The following is a 20,479-nucleotide window of genomic DNA, read 5'->3' as shown; positions in this document are numbered from 1 at the left end:
GAACAAGCTTTTACCACAATAGGTCTCTTCTCTTATAAAAGATTCTGTTTTTATTTAGAATTTTCTTCTAATCGTACACCAAGCATGCTTTAGATGCCAGGATGAATTAACTCCATGCACATGAGTGGAAGTTAGGTCATCGCGGGCCAGCCAATCAAGGTGGCTGAAGATGCTGAACATGGAAGAAGACTGGGTAATGGTGCTGGCAGTGATGATGGAGCAACGAAGAAGATCGCTGTGACGGAACATCTGGCACCCAGCTTGGGTTCCTCCATCAAGATACAGCTTCCTTCAGTCTGGACCCAAGAACCAGGTATAGCGGACTATTGCACCCAAGATCTACACTACACTAGAAACTGGAACTCTATATTGTAAATTCACACAGAATATATACCGTATATACTCGAGTATAAGCCGACCCGAATATAAGCCGAGGCACCTACTTTTAACACAAAAAACTGGGAAAACTTATTGACTCGATTATAAGCCTAGGGTGAGAATGCAGCAGCTACTGTTAGTGGAAAAGAGGGTCAACAATGCCCATTTGCAGCCTCACTGTGCCCATTTGCATGCCTCACTGTGCCCATTTGCATGCCTCAGCCTCCCTCACTGTGTCCATCTGCATGCCTCAGCCTCCCTCACTGTGTCCATTTGCATGCCTCAGCCTCACCCTCAAGTACCTGATCGGCGTCTGCCGTTGTGCCGGCGTTATGATCTCCCGGCGCTGTCCCCATCTGCAGCCTTCTCTCCGGGCACTGTGATATATTCAGTCTACTCGGCGGCCGTGCAGTGTACCAAAGCCCCGCCTTCTTCTCGTCCTCCGTGACGGAACATTGACTCGGTTTCCCAGCAGTGAGTCAGTGTTCAGCCTAACACGGACGAGGAGGAGGCGGGGCTTTGGTACACTGCACGGCCCTCGAGTAGACTGAATATATCACAGCGCCGGGAGATAATAAGACTGCAGTTGGGGACAGCGCCGGGAGATAATAAGGCTGCAGTTGGGGACAGCGCCGGGAGATAATAAGGCTGCAGTTGGGGACAGCGCCGGGAGATAATAAGGCTGCAGTTGGGGACAGCGCCGGGAGATAATAAGGCTGCAGTTGGGGACAGCGCCGGGAGATAATAAGGCTGCAGTTGGGGACAGCGCCGGGAGATAATAAGGCTGCAGTTGGGGACAGCGCCGGGAGATGATAAGGCTGCAGATGGGGACAGCGCCGGGAGATAAGGCTGCAGATGGGGACAGCGCCGGGAGATAAGGCTGCAGATGGGGACAGCGCCGGGAGATAATAAGGCTGCAGATGGGGACAGTCCCGGGAGATAATAAGGCTGCAGATGGGGACAGTCCCGGGAGATAATAAGGCTGCAGATGGGGACAGTCCCGGGAGATAATAAGGCTGCAGATGGGGACAGTCCCGGGAGATAATAAGGCTGCAGTTGGGGACAGTGCCGGGAGATAATAAGGCTGCAGTTGGGGACAGCGCCGGGGATAATAAGGGCTGCAGATGGGGACAGTCCCGGGAGATAATAAGGCTGCAGTTGGGGACAGCCCCAGGGATAATAAGGGCTGCAGTTGGGGACAGCCCCAGGGATAATAAGGGCTGCAGTTGGGGACAGCCCCAGGAGATAATAAGGCTGCAGATGGGGACAGCGCCGGGAGAAAAAAAAAAAAAAAAAAGTGCTGAAAAACTCGGCTTATACTCGCGTATATACAGTAGCACACAAGATCAGATGAGCCTGATCACATTATCTCTTTCAATGCAAACTGTAAACCGGAATAAACGTAAATTATAGCTAAGGAACAGCCAACATAAACATTAAGCAAATTAAACAACTAGTCACTTAAACAAGCCTAGGTGCCCAGACCGTTCGGCACCAAGCCCACAAACCTAGATACACAAAGTACATTACACATTATCAGAAGTATGAACACATAGCATCCCACAATGGTTTGATAACAAGGTAAAGTGGACACAAACTTAATAACATCTCTAAGAGATGAGCAGACAGACAGAAACAATACATGACTCAATTAACAATGAGAATTCACACCTGGGAGGTACACAATGGGGCAAAGACACACAACACCTTAACCACTTGAGCCCCGGACCATTATGCTGCCTAAGGACCAGAGGACTTTTTCCAATTTGGCACTGCGTCGCTTTAACTGCTAATTTCGCGGTCATGCAATGCTGTACCCAAACGAAATTTGTGTCCTTTTCTTCCCACAAATAGAGCTTTCTTTTGATGATATTTGATCACCTCTGCGGTTTTTATTTTTTGCGCTATAAACGGAAAGCGTATATTTATTGGTTTGCGCAAAAGTTATAGCGTCTACAAACTAGGGTACATTTTCTGTAATTTACACAGCTTTTAGTTTATGACTGCCTATGTCATTTCTTGAGGTGCTAAAATGGCAGGGCAGTACAAAACCCCCCCAAATGACCCCATTTTGGAAAGTAGACACCCCAAGGAAATTACTGAGAGGCATGTTGAACCCATTGAATATTTCTTTTTTTTGTCCCAAGTGATTGAATAATGACAAAAAAAAAAAAAATTTACAAAAAGTTGTCACTAAATGATATATTGCTCACACAGGCCATGGGCCTATGTGGAATTGCACCCCAAAATACAAGAGTGGGTGATGTGTGACATAAGCTTTTAAATGTTGTGCATAAAATGCCAGGACAGTTAAAAACCCCCCCAAATGACCCCATTATGGAAAGTAGACACCCCAAGCTATTTGCTGAGAGGCATGTCGAGTCCATGGAATATTTTATATTGCGACACAAGTTGCGGGAAAGAGACACATTTTTTTTTTTTTTGCACAAAATTGTCACTAAATGATATATTGCTCAAACATGCCATGGGAATATGTGAAATTACACCCCAAAATACATTCTGCTGCTTCTCCTGAGTATGGGGATACCACATGTGTGGGACTTTTTGGGAGCCTAGCCGCGTACGGGACCCCGAAAACCAATCACCGCCTTCAGGATTTCTAAGGGTGTAAATTTATGATTTCACTCTTCACTGCCTATCACAGTTTCGGAGTCCATGGAATGCCCAGGTGGCACAAAACCCCCCCAAATGACCCCATTTTGGAAAGTAGACACCCCAAGCTATTTGCTGAGAGGCATATTGAGTCCATGGAATATTTTATATTTTGACACAAGTTGCGGGAAAGTGACACATTTTTTTTTTTTTTTTTTTTGCACAAAGTTGTCACTAAATGATATATTGCTCACACAGGCCATGGGCATATGTGGAATTGCACCCCAAAATACATTTAGCTGCTTCTCCTGAGTATGGGGATACCACATGTGTGGGACTTTTTGGGAGCCTAGCCGTGCACGGGACCCCGAAAACCAATCACCGCCTTCAGGATTTCTAAGGGTGAAAATTTTTTATTTCACTCTTCACTGCCTATCACAGTTTCGGAGGCCATGGAATGCCCAGGTGGCACAAAACCCCCCCAAATGACCCCATTTTGGAAAGTAGACACCCCAAGCTATTTGCTGAGAGGCATGGTGAGTATTTTGCAGCTCTCATTTGTTTTTGAAAATGAAGAAAGACAAGAAAAAACTTTTTTTTTTTTTCTTTTTTCAATTTTCAAAACTTTGTGACAAAAAGTGAGGTCTGCAAAATACTCACTATACCTCTCAGCAAATAGCTTGGGGTGTCTACTTTCCAAAATGGGGTCATTTGGGGGGGTTTTGTGCCACCTGGGCATTCCATGGCCTCCGAAACTGTGATAGGCAGTGAAGAGTGAAATCAAAAATTCACGCCCTTAGAAAGCCTGAAGGCGGTGCTTGTTTTCAGGGTCCCGTACGCGGCTAGGCACCCAAAAAGTCTCACACATGTGGTATCCCCGTACTCAGGAGAAGCAGCAGAATGTATTTTGGGGTGTAATTTCACATATTCCCATGGCATGTTTGAGCAATATATCATTTAGTGACAATTTTGTGCAAAAAAAAAAAAAAAAAAAAAAAAGTGTCTCTTTCCCGCAACTTGTGTCGCAATATAAAATATTCCATGGACTCGACATGCCTCTCAGCAAATAGCTTGGGGTGTCTACTTTCCATAATGGGGTCATTTGGGGGGGTTTTGAACTGTCCTGGCATTTTATGCACAACATTTAGAAGCTTATGTCACACATCACCCACTCTTCTAACCACTTGAAGACAAAGCCCTTTCTGACACTTATTGTTTACATGAAGAAGTTATTTTTTTTTTGCAAGAAAATTACTTTGAACCCCCAAACATTATATATTTTTTTTAAAGCAAATGCCCTACAGATTAAAATGATGGGTGTTTCATTTTTTTTTTTTTTCACACAGTATTTGCGCAGCGATTTTTCAAATGCATTTTTTGGGGAAAAAAAACACACTTTTTTAAATTTTAATTCACTAAAACACACTATATTGCCCAAATGTTTGAAGAAATAAAAAAGATGATCTTAGGCCGAGTACATGGATACCAAACATGACATGCTTTACAATTGCGCACAAACGTGCAGTGGCAACAAAATAAATACATTTTTAAAAGCCTTTAAAAGCCTTTACAGGTTACCACTTTAGATTTACAGAGGAGGTCTACTGCAAAAATTACTGCCCTCGATCTAACCTTCGCGGTGATACCTCACATGCATGGTGCAATTGCTGTTTCCGTTTGACGACAGACCGCCGCTTGCGTTCGCCTTAGCGCGAGAGCAGGGGGCGACAGGGGTGTTTTTTTTTTTTTCTTTATTATTTTTTTGCTTTTTTATCTTATTTTTAAACTGTTCCTTTCATTTTTTTTTTTTTTAATCATTTTTATTGTTATCTCGGAGAATGTAAATATCCCCTATGATAGCAATAGGTAGTGACAGGTACTCTTTTTTGAAAAAATTGGGGTCTATTAGACCCTAGATCTCTCCTCTGCCCTCAAAGCATCTGACCACACCAAGATCGGTGTGATAAAATGCTTCCCCAATTTCCCAATGGCGTTATTTACATCCGGCGAATTCTATGTCATAAAATGCTCGTAGCTTCCGGTTTCTTAGGCCATAGAGATGTTTGGAGCCACTCTGGTCTCTGATCAGCTCTATGGTCAGCTGGCTGAATCACCGGCTGCATTTTCAGGTTCCCTGTTGAGACAGGAGAGCCAAAGAAAAACACGGAAGACGGGGGGGGGGCATTCCCTCCCACGGCTTGTAAAAGCAGTCTAGAGGCTAATTAGCCGCTAGGATTGCTTTTACATGAAAGCCGACCGCTGGCTGAAAAGAATGATACCAAGATGATACCTAAACCTGCAGGCATCATTCTGGTATAACCACTCAAAGTTGTGAATGGCGTACCTGAAGACAAAAAAATGGTTAACAATAAAGCACAGTAAACGGTAAAGTATAAAAAATTGCATACCTGAAAAGCAAACATGATAAAACATAATAACAATAAAACATTGCAGAATAGAATACAGTAAAAAAGAGCAGAACAATAGAGAGAATAGAGAGAGAGAGAGAACAATAAAACGACAACTATTTTTTTTTATATATTTTTTTTTTTTTTACACTTTTTTTGTAACTAACTTTTATAACTGTAACCGGTTCCAGGTTCGGGTCTCTCAAAATGCGATGGCATCTTGGGAGACCCTGTAAAAGTGTGTCCTAGTCTGTGGAATGCTGTACCCTACACTAATACTCAACTAGTGCATAGTAGCGTTCAAAACATTCACCAATGCAAAGACCAGGATTGTCAGGACAGGAGGGACAATAATAGTGGGTGTCACGTCTATATCCGCGCTTGCGGCAGACACAACATCTTTTTTGGGGGTGTTCGCTGGGTAGGGGTACTCGGGAGGACATAAAGAAAATGCCTCTCATGCAGCCGACTGCATTTGGTTGGGGATGTGAATGGGGGAAGTACGGGTGCTGCAGAAGCGGTGGGTTCCCAATTAGGATTGGCGAATGCAGCAGGAAGGGCACTATGGGCACGACGGGCCTGTGTTTGTCTTTTTGGTGGCAGCGGGACACTATTTGTGCTTGCCACCTCACCAGCTTGAACTGCACTTATGGGACTCGCCACGTCACCAAGTGTTACTGCAGTGCTGGTTTGACTACGACCGGGGTGTACTAGGCCGCTGGTGCTTGCCAGTTCACCAAAACGCTACCAAAAAAACTGTTAGCGATCGCAGGGATCAGGCCTGACTCTGCGAACGCTGCAGTTATGTGTTTAGTCTTTGTAAGTGACAGTGATCGATCGATACTGCACTTGGGTGGGCTGGGCTGGGCCGGGCGGAGGGGCAAAACGCAGGTGCTAGCAGGTATCTGTGCTGATCCCGCTAACACTGCGTTTTTGGGAACCCTAAACTGCTGGGGACGCTAGTATAGATCTGATCGGATCAGATATTATACCACTAAGGGAGGTGTATGCTGCGTGCGTGGGTGTTAGTGCTACTGGCGCTAACCTGACGCTGCTTGGGGCTGGTGCTTGCCAGTTCACCAAAATACTACCAAAAAAAACTGTTAGCGATCGCAGGGATCAGGCCTGACTCTGCGAACGCTGCAGTTATGCATTTAGTGTTTTGTAAGTGTCAGTGATCGATCGATACTGCACTTGGGTGGGCTGGGCTGGGTCGGGCAGAGGAGCAAAACGCAGGTGCTAGCAGGTATCTGGGCTGATCCCGCTAACACTGCGTTTTTGGGAACCCTAAACTGCTGGGGACGCTAGTATAGATCTGATCGGATCAGATATTGATCCTTACAGATACTATACCACTAAGGGAGGTGTATGCTGCGTGCGTGGGTGTTAGCGGTACTGGCGCTAATCTGACGCTGCCTGGGGCGACGCATATCACCGCCGGGCGATCAGGGGGCTAAACCTTTATTCGGTAATAAACGGCGGGTGCCCTGACACTATAAAAAATAAACGAACTAACCAGCGTCACTCGTAACACTTATACGGTGATCAGTGGTGAAAGGGTTAACTAGGGGGCCATCAAGGGGTTAAAACATTTATTCGGTAGTATATGGGGGTCCCTGACGCTATAAAACGCTGACGGCAAACCTCAATATTTACGTCCCTAACTAGCGTCACCAGCGACACTAATACAGCGATCAGAAAAATGATCGCTTAGCGACACTGGTGACAGGGGGTGATCAAGGGGTTAAAACTTTATTGGGGGGGTACCCTAGACCTAAAGGGGGGTAACAGTAACTGTCCCAACACTGTAACTGTCACAAACTGACACCAATGCAGTAATCAGAAAAAACAAAAACAAAAAAAAACAAACTGCTTGGTGTCAGTTTGTGACAGGGGGGGGGGGGGGGGGGGTGATTGGGGGGTGATCGGGGGGTGATGGGGGGGGGGGGAAATCGGGGTGTTTTGTGTGCCTGGCATGTTCTACTGTGTGTGGGTAGTGTTGTGCACTCACATAGATGTCTTCTCTCCTCGGGCCGGAAGGGAAATTACCGAGCCGAGGAGGGATGACATCATTTCCTTTGCTGCTGTTTAGCATGCAGCAGCAAAGGAATGATTCGATTGGCCAGCGGCGATCGGGAGGGGGACAAAACACGACCGCCTCGGGCACCGGGGGGGGGGGGGTCCGATCATACCCCCCACCCGCGGAAGGCAAATCACGTACATGTACGTGATTTTGCCTGTCCGTGCCACCTTGCCGACGTACATCGGCGTGAGGCGGTCGGCAAGTGGTTAAACAGATTATAGCAGGAGATCCCTGTATCGGGTTGGTTGAGCTGATTATATTAACATCTGCTCTGAGCCTCACAGTCTAAAAGTAGTTATTGCTGGTTTTGGCGCAAAAGACCCAAAATCTGTATCCCGGCCCTAGATTCCCAGAGTCTGTGTGTTCCGGAGACAATCCCGAATCAAGAACACTCCAGGGGTCCCCCAGGCACACACTTCTCCCAAGAATAGAGCCCCCTCAAAAAATTGGCACCTTTAGTAAGAAAGAAAAATGCAGTCTGCCGTCTTTAACCATCTCTTGTATCATGTCTGCAATCTCTTACTTAAACACACTGCTAATAGTATTGGCAAAATTTCCATTCGGTGCACCTCTAGTAGACATGATATAGGAGATAGTCAGGGACTGCAGACATGATACAAAAGATCAATGCAGCCTACATGTGTCCATCAAATGCAGCCTCACCAGTGCCCGCCAGGTGCAGCCTCACCAGTGCCCGTCACGTGCAGCCTCACCAGTGCCCGTCACGTGCAGCCTCACCAGTGCCCATCAGATCAACGACCTCCCACTGTGTCACAGAGCTGGATTTGAACTTCCCAGCTGCAGTAACAACGTCCCACTTCCTGTGGTCACATCACACTGGTCCCGACATTGGATCAGTGCGCCGTCTAACACAGGAGGCGGGGCAGTATAACTGCTGCCGCCCGGACAATTCAGCTCCATGACACACGGAGATCGCGGCTCTGTGAGGAGAGGAGGAGGGAGGACAGATGACACCCCCGCAATGGCCGGCTCCTGTGGCGGGCCCCGCCCCTTTTTCAGCGCTCCATTATCAGCATTTTTCTTCTTTCGGCAGCATGCCAAGAACAGAGTTTTCGGAAGATAATTTTCGGCAGCTGAAATTTCGGTGTACAACTAGTATTTTATGTGATAGACCAACACAAAGTGGCACATAATTGTGAAGTGGAAGGAAAATGATAATTGTGTTCAACATTTTTTACAAATAAATATCTGAAAAGTGTGGCGTGCATTTGTATTCAGCCCCCTTTACTCTGATACCCCTAAGATCTAGTGGAAACAATTGCCTTCTGAAGTCACCTAATTAGTAAATAGAGTCCACCTGTATGTAATTTAACTATAAATACAGCTGACGGGCCGTACAAGGAGAACGTTAATCAGAGAAGCAGCCAAGAGGCCCATGGTAACTCTGGAGGAGCTGCAGAAATCCGAAGCTCAGGTGGGAGAATCTGTCCACAGGACAACTATTAGTCGTGCTCTCCACAAATATGGCCTTTATGGAAGAGTGGCAAGAAGAAAGTCATTGTTGAAAGAAAGCCATAAGAAGTCCCATTTGCAGTTTGCGAGTAGCCATGTGGGGACACAGCAAACATGTGGAAGAAGGTGCTCTGGTCAGATGAGACCAAAACTGAACTTTTTGGCCTAAAAGCAAAACGCTACGTGTGGCGGAAAACTAACACTGCAAATCACCCTGAACACACCATCCCCACCATGAAACATGGTGGCAGTATAATGGTATGAAGATGCTTTTCTTGAGCAGGGACAGGGAAGCTGGTCAGAGTTGATGGGAAGATGGATGGAGTCAAATACAGGACAATCTTAGAAGAAATCCTGTTAGAGTCTGCAAAAGACTTGAGACTGGGGCGGGGGGAGGGGGGGGGTTCACCTTCCAGCAGGACAACGACCCTAAACATACAGCCAGAGCTACAATGGAGTGGTTTAGAATTTAGATCAAAGCATATTCATGTGTTAGAATGGCCCAGTCAAAGTCCAGACCTAAATCCAATTGAGAATCTGTGGCAAGATTTGAAAACTGCTGTTCACAGACGCTCGCCATCCAATCTGACAAAGCTTGAGCTATTTTGCAAAGAAAAATGGGCAAAAATGTCCCTCTCTAGATGTGCACAGCTGGTAGAGACAATACAAATGCACGCCACACTTTTCACATATTTACTTGTAAAAAATTTTGAAAACCATTTATCATTTTCCTTCCACTTCACAATTAAGTGCCACTTTATGTTGGTCTATCACATAAAATACATTTACGTTTTTAGTAGTAACATGACAAAATGTGGAAAATGTCAAGGGGTATGAATACTATTTCAAGGCACTGTAGTGGGTGCTGCAGCGATCTCCAGCTGGACACTGGATATATCACACATAAATGCACACGTTTGCCAGCACACCATGGATCTTGAATTTCAGTTCAAAACTTTTATTGCAGAAAGATCACATCACAACAGGATAAGTGCAACGTTTCGGAATCATGCAGGACCCCTTTGTTAGACATGCGACGTTAGGCTGAACTTTCTACTTTAACGTTACTTTCTAAACATTTTACTTGACTGCTTTGTTTTGAAGTAATGGGGCCAGCCAAGCAAACCCACCTCCAAGAGCAACACAGCATCCACGGGGGCAAAATGGCCCTCAGACAATGAGAAATGATCTGCCTTCTTTCCTTCATCCGACCAATTAGACATCTGCTCTTCTAATTCAATGCAAGCAGCTGGCCAATCAAAATTTTCTTCTGTGGAAAGATTACATAAATAATTATAAGTACAGAACTGCAGGATTGGGTGTCCCCAAGTCTATATACTATGGTGGGGGAGTCTGTGTACCAGGTCAATGTGTTCTAATGTCTGTGTATTAGGGTGAGGGGGAGAGGTCATTCTGTCCTATATTAGAAAAGGAGAAGTCAGTGCGTCCTGATGTCTGTGTATTAGGAGGAGTGAAGAGGTCAGTGGGTCCTGATGTCTGTGTATTAGGAGGGGAGAGCTCATTTTGTCCTCATGTCTGCCTATTAGAAGGAGGGGAGAGCTCATTGTGTCCTGATGTCTGCCTATTAGAAGGAGGGGAGAGCTCATTGTGTCCTGATGTCTGTGTATTAGAAGTAGGAGAGAGGTCATTGTGTCCTGATGTCTGTGTATTAGAAGGAGGGGAGAGGTCATTGTGTCCTGATGTCTGTGTATTAGAAGGAGGGGAGATGTCATTATGTCCTGATGTCTGTATTAGGAGGGGAGAGGTCATCGTGTCCTGATGTCTGTGTATTAGAAGGAGTGGTGGGGTCATTGTGTCCTGATGTCTGTATTAGGAGGGGATAGGTCATTCTGTCCTGATTGCTGTGTATTAGAAGGAGGGGAGAGGTTGGGGTGTACTGATACGGTGCATAAGGAGAACAAGAATCATTGCTCTATAGCATTACTCACGTTCTACTACTGGATAATTAGCACCTATCCTTTTCTGTACCCGTAACCTCCATGTCATCTCATCCACCACAAAATCCTGGAAAGTGCGGCACACAAGAGGCAAAACACCAAGGATGAACCGGGGATCGAGATAGGACAATATGTGCAGGATCAGCTCCAAGGGAAGACGTAAGAGCATTGATGACATCTCCCCATGGTCTCCAGTCACTGGAGATCTCTTCAGATCCAGACCTTCATGCTTTATGCCTTCATGAGCCCCCACAGGCAGTGTGTGTGGAGGTTGCTGGACATTGTCCTGCAGGGTGAAAGCGCCAAGTACCCTGGATACATAATCTAGTGCCTGCCTTTCCGGATCTTCAGAAACTTCACCATCAGAGTCATTATCGGAGTCCGCCCCCTGAGCAGTAGCCATGTTAAGTATTGGAGGACATAGAAGGTCCTGTTAGGGTTAATCGCTGCTTCCACGACTAGACCTTCATTAAGAGAAAAGTACAGAGAATATTTGGTTATCACTTTATGTCAGCATTATAGGTTATAAAGGGCACCTCTGCTCAACTCTGATACGTGCATGTATTTGCTGAAAAGCTGAATAAAATGCTGGCTTTGCTTGTTATTCCTGAATGCCAATGGCAAAATATCACCAGAATTCCCTGTCTTGGCCATTGCAAAGCCAATAACTGGTGTGATGCTACCTGATGGACTCTCCAGAGTATAAGCAGAAGCTTGGGAATCTAGCAAGCACCTGTAGGGAAGTGTAGAGGTGGTATCAGTGGTTGGGGGTTGTGCTTTAAATAAAACCAGTCATTTTGCTCTGAGTGGCCAAAGTGACAGATTCTATCTAATGCTCATTTAAAGCCAAAGCTTTTTTTTTTTCTTCCTTCTTCTTTCTTTCACTTGCGTCCCCGAGCCTTTATCAGTCCCAGAGCATTTTTTCCTATCGGGGATGTTGGTTATGCACATTATACCTTTTAGTGTTTGTAGCCTGCCTTAACATATTGTATACAGTTTTTTTTTCAAAACAAATATGGCTTTATTTGATAGAAGCTTTTGTTTTTAAATTTTGTAGTGTTTTTTAGAAATAAATGGTGAAAATTTTGAAAAAAAAAAAGAAAATTCTGAAATATTTTCCAAGGCAACATTTATATAATTCGCCAGATTTTTTTCCCCCAGATAACCAGCAAAGTCTGCCAAATAAAATATGACATAACATGGTTGATAAGGAAAAAGAAATATGCAATTTCTCTATTAAAAGTAGAACTATAGGCAAAACGTTTTCATTTTGGATTGAGTAACTGAGGGCTATAACCCCTGTCAGATTTATTTTTTCACCATCTGTGTCAGATTCCTAAGATTTCCCCCCTTACTTTCTGTCCCATAACCAAACAGGAAATCCCTGAAAATTTAAATAAATCTTTGGGGACCCCCAGGGTCACCAGAACTAGTAAGGAAGATTTCCCCTCTATTACTTTTCTGGGGACAACCCAAAATTAGGGATTTTCTTTTACTTTCAATGGTAATGGTAAACAGGACTAAGAGAGGGGGGATCTCTCTAATGGGGGCACAGACAGCAATGAAAACTGACAGGTGTTCTAATCCCTCTCCACCCTATCCAAAACTTAAAAAAAAAAAAAGTTTTGCCTTTAGTTATACTTTAAGGTTGACATCACAAATATCTAATAAAGCCTCTAATATCCTGGTTAAGGAGGCCATATAAAGACATAAGCATAGCTTTACCTTATACCAATGGAATGTCTTTGTTAACTAACCAGCAAAAAGGAGGGTTTCATCATGTCAGATCAGTGTGTAGTTGCCACATCCCTAATATTCTATCAAGAAAAAGGAATCGCCCTTCATTGGGACTTTGTAGGCAACAAGCACACATATAATTTCAGAAAATATAACTTATTGAATGTACATAAAATAGGGCTGCGGAAATTAACGATTAATTCCTCGATCCATTTTTTTGATCGATCAAAACTTTTTGATCGGTAGGCTGCCTGCCCTGGGGCCGCTTTGGGCCAAGCTGTGGCTGCAGCGCAGCGCTCCCTCCTCCACAGTCTACGGGCATCTCCCGCTGTGTGTCTCCGAGCTGAGTGTGAAAACTTTGGCAGCGCTGTGAGAAAAAGTGAAAAGTCCTGCCCTCCTCCTAGATCAGCTCGTGTGACAGACGCAGTGTTCGGTCTATCACACGAGCTGATCTAGGAGGAGGGCAGGACTTTTTTCACAGCGCGGCCAAAGTTTTCACACTCAGCTCAGAGACACACAGCGAGAGATACACGGAGACTGTGTAATCCAGGCACAGGCACTGACTACAGTGAGGCTGCGATTATGGGCACGGTGAGACTGCATTATGGGCACGGTGAGGATGCCATTATAGGCATGGCGAGGATGCCATTATAGGTTCGGTGAGGCTGAGATTCTGGGCACAGTGAGGCTGAGATTATGGGCACAGTGAGGCTGAGATTCTGGGCACAGTGAGGCTGAGATTATGGGCACAGTGAGGCTGAGATTCTGGGCACAGTGAGGCTGAGATTATGGGCACAGTGAGGCTGAGATTATGGGCACAGTGAGGCTGAGATTATGGGCACAGTGAGGCTGAGATTATGGGCACAGTGAGGCTGAGATTATGGGCACAGTGAGGCTGAGATTATGGGCACAGTGAGGCTGAGATTATGACGTGTGACGTCCTAGCCGTGCCCCGCTATGTCCGGTTTCAGCCGTTGGCATAACAACAGTGCTAAATCAGCTAAAAGTAGTTGGATCTGTATGTGCGTGATAATTAATCAAAATTAGTTGATCGATTTAAAAAGAATCGATTAATCGAACATGAAAATTTTAATCAGTAACAGCCCTAACATAAAATCATTTAGTCATGTGTTAACCGGTGTTAAAAGGACATAGAAAAATATGACGCAAGTATGCAAAACAGCACAGACAACACAAAAGATGTCTATGCCGTTTTGCATACTTGTGTCGTATTTTTCTATGTCCTTTTAACACCGGTCATCACAAGATCGAATGATTTTATGTACATTCAATAAACTATATTTTCTGAAATTATACGTGTGTTTGTTGCCTACAAAGTCCCAATGAAGGGGGATTGCTTTTTCTTGATTGTTAACTAACCAAGTCCTTGAGCGGTCATATTGCAAAGGGAGTTGGCTTGGGAGTTGTCTACCACAACCCAATAACCACAACCAAAACTGAAATAAGTTAAGCTGGCCACACACCTATAGATTATCTGCAGATTTTCTATGGTTAGATGGAAAAAGTGGGAGATTCTTCCATCCACACAGTTTAGCGAACATGGAGAAATCTGTTGCACTTTTTCCAACTAACCATAGAAAATCTGCAGATAATCTATAGGTGTAAGGCCAGCTTAAGTCTCACACTAGAGCTTTCAACCATTGCAAGTGTCTGATCTGATCATCAAGCCATGTTGCATGTGCAAGGGGACTCCATGGCGAAACAGCATCTTTAGTTAAGTATTCTTGTCATATTTTCTTTATCTGTCATTACTGTAAATAAATGTTACATTTATAATTATTTGTGTGATCTCTCTTTGCGCATATCAAACACGACCCCAAAGACCTGATCCAGACTCCCCATGAAGCTATGCAGCAAAAGGTCACTTCTAAAAGTGATCTATTGCTGGCTGCGATCACTGTAGCAATGTTCAATTGCTGCAGGGAGCCATTGCAGCTTTGTCAAGTCTCCCTAGTAAGAGGAGGTGCCGTACAGTCACATTACTTCCAATATAAACACAGTAAGGAAGTGCTGTGTATCAGTTTCCAAGCCGAGGAGCTTACTATATCAGCTTCTGAGCTTAGTGCTATATACCGGCTGTCACTGACAGTTCAGTCCTTCAGCCCAGGTTCACACTGACAGCGGGAATAAAATCGTGCGAGTTCAAAATCATACCCGCATGTCAGTCCCCGACTTCGGGGGCGATTTCAGGGACATCTGTGCGGGTTGCTGCACAGATGTCTATGGAAATCACACCCTGAAGTCGCCAAAAGTAGTACAGAAACTACTTTTGGGAATCGGTGCGGCGTCACACCAATTCGAACAGTGCCATTGCCGGCAATTGCCACCGATTTGACATGTCAAATCACATGCCAAATCGCTCCAATGTGAACCTAGGCTCAGTCTGGGTGTGATTTTAACTTGGTGCTGGCATGAATAGCCCCTGTCCCATATTCAAATAGCATCTGGGACTTAAAGGATAAGTTCACCTTTCTAAACAAAATAACAAATGCACTTTTTTTTTGCAGGTAAAAAAAAAAAAGTGCATTTATTATTACTATTTTTATTTATTTATTTTTTTTAGGAGCCTGTAAATCGTTGCACCTGCAGTTTCAGGATCCTGCAGGCTTTCACTATATCTGTCTGCTAGTATAGGCTGGCAGTTACACAGTGACAGAAAGACTCAACGAACTACAAAGAGCGCTCAACAGCACCCTGGTAGCTCATTGATAATTACAAGGCGACAGCTGCAAAGGCTGTTGGTACTTAACCACTTAAGGACCAGCCTCGTTTTGGAATTTAGGTGTTTACATGTTTAATACAGTTTTTTTGCTAGAAAATTACTTAGAACCCCCAAACATTATATATTGTTTTTTTTTTCTAACACCCTAGAGAATAAAATGGCATCATTGCAATACTTTTTTTCACACCGTATTTGCGCAACGGTCTTACAAGCGCGCTTTTTTTGGAAAAAATGCACTGTTTTGAATTAAAAAATAAGACAACAGTAAAGTAAGCCCAATTTTTTTTTTATATTGTGAAAGATAATGTTACGCCGAGTAAATTGATACCCAACATGTCACGCTTCAAAATTGCACCCGCTCATGGAATGGCGTCAAACTTTCACCCTCAAAAATCTCCATAGGCGACGTTTAAAAAAATTCTACAGGTTGCAGGTTTTGCGTTACAGAGGAGGTCTAGGGCCAGAATTATTGCTCTCGCTCTAACGATCGCGGCGATACCTCACATGTGTGGTTTGACCACCATTTTCATATGCGGGCGCTACTCACGTATGCGTTCGCATCTGCGTGCGAGCTCGTCGGGACGGGGCATTTAAAATTTTTTTTTTTTTTTTTTTTTTTTTTTTTTATCTTTCTTACTTATTTTATACGATTTTATTTATTTTTACACTGTTTAAAAAAAAATTGTGTCACTTTTATTCCTATTACAAGGAATGTAAACATCCCTTGTAATAGAAAAAAGCATGACAGGTCCTCTTTAATATGAGATCTGGGGTCAAAAAGACCTCAGATCTCATATTTACACTAAAATGCAATAAAATGAAAAAAAAAAAAAAAAAAAAAAAGTCATTTAAAAAAATGACATTGAAAAAAATATGCCTTTAAGATGTATGGGCGGAAGTGACGTTTTGACATCGCTTCCGCCCTGCAGTGTCATGGAGACAAGTGGGCGCCATCTTCCCCTCACTCATCTCCATGCACAGCTAGAGGACAGACGCGATCGCCTCCGCCGCTGCCGATGGCTCCGGTAAGCGGCGGAGGGCACCGAATTCACCGCAGAGACCACTTTTATCTTGTAGCCGACCGCCGCACGAAAACGGGGATACCGGGGTTATGGCAGCTAACTACTGCCATAACAACGATATCCGCCACCAAACTTAGGACGTATATGTACATGCGGCGGTCGGCAAGTGGTTAAAGCTCATTGGTTCACAGATCCCTGTGAATAAATGATGCGGCCATGTGCACGGAGCTCCGCACGGCCGGACTCTTTTCAAATTGTGACAGCGGGTGCAGGGAGAAGATCCTCAGCCAGCTGTCACAACGGGGGGGGGGGGGGGGGGGGGGGGGGGCGGGTTGGTGATAGGCTGCAGGAGTGGGAACAAGTTACATGTTCCACCTAAAAAACGGTTGTAACATGTTCCTTTTTGTACAAGGCAGGAGGGGTCAGAACCTCTGTCAGGCTTTATTGTGATCTGTATCTCCTTTGCATACATTTGTCCTCAACTGCCTAGTCGGGGGGGGGGGGGGCTGTGCATAGTAACCAATCAGCTTCTCAGCTTCTAACTTCAGCTTGTACCGTTAAAGGGGTTGTAAACCCTCAGGGTTTTTCACCTTACTGCATTCTATGTATTAAGGTGAAAAACCTCCTTTGATGCAGCACCCCTCCAGAGCCTCCCTTTTACTTACCTGAACCCGGTCTTTCCAGCAACGGGGACAAGCACATCAGCTCCAGCCAGTGTCTCGGTCCTGATTGGATACACTGATAGCAGCGCAGCCATTGGCTGGCTCCCGCTGCTGTCAATCAAATCCAATGACGCGGGGGGTGGGGCCGAGTCCTGCTATCTGTGTCACGGCAGCAGTACACAGGAGTGCGCCCGCACGAGTGCCCAGAAGGAGAGCGGCTCTCCAAAGGGGCACTCGAGAAGGAGGAGGAGGAGCGCCACCGAGGGACCTCAGAAGAGGAGAATTGGGGCCACTATGTGCAAAACCAACAGGAGGTAAATATGACTTTTTTTTTTTTTTTTTTTTTAAACAAACCTTTAGATATCCTTTTAAGGGGTTGTAAAGGTTCATGAATTTTAGGATGCATTAAGGTGAAAAAACACCTGGCAGTCACCGCCCCATTTACTTACCTAAGCCCCTTCATCTTCTCCAGCGTCCCTCTCTCCACAGAGTCCTGGCTTTGATTGGACAGATTGATAGCAGCGCAGCCATTGGCTCCCGCTGCTGTCATTCAAATCCAATGACCCGGCCTGAGTGGTACATTCGGCTTTTATGGACGCCGCATGAATGACTCGGTAGCGCGCCCGCAAGGTAACCCCCTCGGGAGAGCGCTTCTCCTAGGGGTGATCTAATGTGGGGAGGAGCTGCGAGAACCACCGGGGGACCCCAGAAGAGGATGTTCCGGGCCACTCTGTGCAAAACGAGCTGCACAGTAGAGGTATGTATGATGGGTTTTTTTTTTTTTTTTTTTTTATTAACAAACGAAGCTTTAGTATCACTTTAAGCTTTCACAATAAAACCTGGAAGCTGATCGGTTACTATGCAGAGCTGCACCAGATTCTATCCCCCCCAGAGTGTCACAAGCACAAGAAGTGAGGGCAGAGATGGCAAGAAAAGCATTTAGTACAGTGGGAAGGGTTATAAGCATGTCAGGCTTCCAGCGCTTTCTGCATATTCCTGTCTTGGTGAAAGCCACGCCCTTGTTCCTTATCCTGAACTAATTATATATATATATATATATATATATATATATATATATATATATCCACTTGACAGCGGTTGGAAATATAGAGGAAGAGGCCATGAAATGGGTGAGCCCAGGCATGTTCAGATCCTAATTTGAACCAACCTGAGCAAGGGGTCACCTGTACTGGGCCAATCGTCTGAGGCCGGGGCATTCCCCACCCACTGCAGCATGTATATGCCCCCATGGGTGGCGGCAGAGCGGGGGAATGCCCCCCGGATGCGGGTGATTGGGCCCGCACAGGTGGCAGCTTCCTAGCACGATCCAGAATTCAAGTGGCTTCCTTTTCTACATCTTCCAACTGCTGTAAAATGTCAGTTTGTATATTAGTACTGCTAGATAACTATGTAGACCTAAAAGAAGTTTCTGCAATGACACCCCCCCAAGAAATGCTCTAGCTGATATCGGTTGTACATTTCCCAGCCTGGCTCAGGATGAAACACACATGGAAATACTGATTCTTCCCCAATTCATAGACAGCTAAATCGATGCATTGAAATATAATCTGCTCCTCACTCTATATAATACAAGCAGTCCTTCTTTCCTCCTGCGCTCTATGTATTTAACACGATAAGACAATAAACACCTTACAACCCAATGTATACACACCTGTCTCCTAGGACACCGCCCATATTTCTGGCGGCGGATGATGATGACGTCAGCCGCGGCCAAGTCTTCAGAAGAGCTTACCGACAGCCGCAGGGAGCCGGTGGGCGTGGCGCTCGGTCACGTGCGCTTTCTTCCAGCTGCTATGGAACGCCTGGTTATCAATGAGGCGGGCCAGGTGCATGCTGGGAGATTTAGTTGCACATCACCCGGGTAGCCTTATAAAGCGTGGTTGCTAGGTGATGTCAGTAAAAATAGACAGGTGCTCTGTCAGATAGCCACTACCCGGCCTACTGCACATGCACAGCCGAAGTGACGTTGCCTCGCGGCCATCTTGGAACACCCGCACTCGTCCGCAGTAAGCTAGGAGTTAGAAGTCAGCAAGCGGACATCTTTATACACCCACCGGAGTTTTGCTTGTCACAGTCATTTTTAACAGTAAACTCAGCCTATACAAGTGAAATGCAGTATTTAGAAGTCCGTAACACTGTTCGGATGTTGAATTGTAAAAGCAGCGACAAAGCCTGCTCATCTCACAGGTTTGCTGATGTGACCGAACACCGCTGCTTTTAAAATTAAATGTCAAAAAGGGGTTTTGTTTTTTTTATTGCATTTTAGTGTAAATATGAGATCTGAGGTCTTTTTGATCTCATATTTAAGAGGTCATGTCATGCTTTTTTTTTTTTTTCTATTACAAGGGATGTTTACATTCCTTGTAAAAGGAATAAAAGTGACACATTTTTTTTTTTAAAGAACAGTGTAAACATAAAAAATAAAGGGAAAATAAATAAGAAAATAAATAAAAATATTTTTTAAACACGCCCCGTCCCGCCGAGCTTGCGTGCAGAAGTGAACGCATACAAGAATAGCACCCCCATATGAAAACGGTGTTCAAACCACGCAGCATGTGAGGTATTGCCGCGATTGGAAATGCAAGAGCAATAATTCTAGCCCTAGACCTTCTCTGTAACTCAAAACATGCAACCTGTAGATTTTTCTAAACGTCACCTATGGAGATTTTTAAGGGTAAAAGTTTGTCACCATTCCACGAGCAGGCACAATTTTGAAGTGTGACTTGTTGGGTATCAATTTACTCGGCGTAACATTATCTTTCACAATATAAAAAAAATGGGCTACCTTTACTGTAGTCTTATTTTTTTAAATTAAAAAAAAATTTCCAAAAAAAAGTGCGCTTGTAAAACTGCTGCGCAAATATAGTGTGAAAGAAAGTATTGCAATGACCGCCATTTTATTCTCTAGGGTGTTAGAAAAAAATATATAATGTTTGGTTCTAAGTAATTTTCTAGCAACAAAAAAAATGTTTTTAACTAGTAAACAACAAATCTCAGAAAGAGGCTCGATCCTTAAGTGGTTAATGACTGTGTGTCGAGGGGACAGCACAATTACACTGTTATCCCTTTCATGACTAAGCCTATTTTTGAAATTTGGTGTTTACAAGTTAAAATCCGTATTTTTTTGCTAGAAAATTACTTAGAGTTCCCAAACATTCTATATATTTTTTTAGCAGAGAATAAAATGGCGATTGTTGCAATATTTTTTATCACACGGTATTTGTGCAGCGGTGTTTTAAACGCAAATTTTTGGAAAAGGGACACTTTCATGAATTTTAAAAAATCCAAACAGTAAAGTTACCCCAATTTTTTTGTATAATGTGAAAGATGATGTTACGCCGAGTAAATAGATACCAAACGTGTCACCCTTTATAATTGCAC

General features: G+C 44.5%; 1 protein-coding gene across 1 annotated transcript in view; it reads right to left on the bottom strand.

Annotated features, from left to right (window-relative positions):
* The window catches only part of FBXW9 (F-box and WD repeat domain containing 9), a gene marked incomplete in the record, with an annotated part of 85,705 nt that extends 66,701 nt beyond the window's left edge, over window positions 1–19,004 (bottom strand). The window contains 3 exon segments of the mRNA XM_073622723.1: window positions 10,086–10,225; window positions 10,905–11,377; window positions 18,750–19,004. Coding sequence (XP_073478824.1) covers window positions 10,086–10,225; window positions 10,905–11,316 — 552 coding nt within the window.
* Between the last annotated feature and the right edge of the window lie 1,475 nt (window positions 19,005–20,479).

Source organism: Aquarana catesbeiana, linkage group LG03 (assembly GCF_042186555.1).
Source record: "Aquarana catesbeiana isolate 2022-GZ linkage group LG03, ASM4218655v1, whole genome shotgun sequence".
Taxonomy (NCBI): domain Eukaryota; kingdom Metazoa; phylum Chordata; class Amphibia; order Anura; family Ranidae; genus Aquarana; species Aquarana catesbeiana.
Note: the sequence above shows the minus strand (reverse complement) of the source record. Positions and strands in the feature narration are given on the sequence as shown.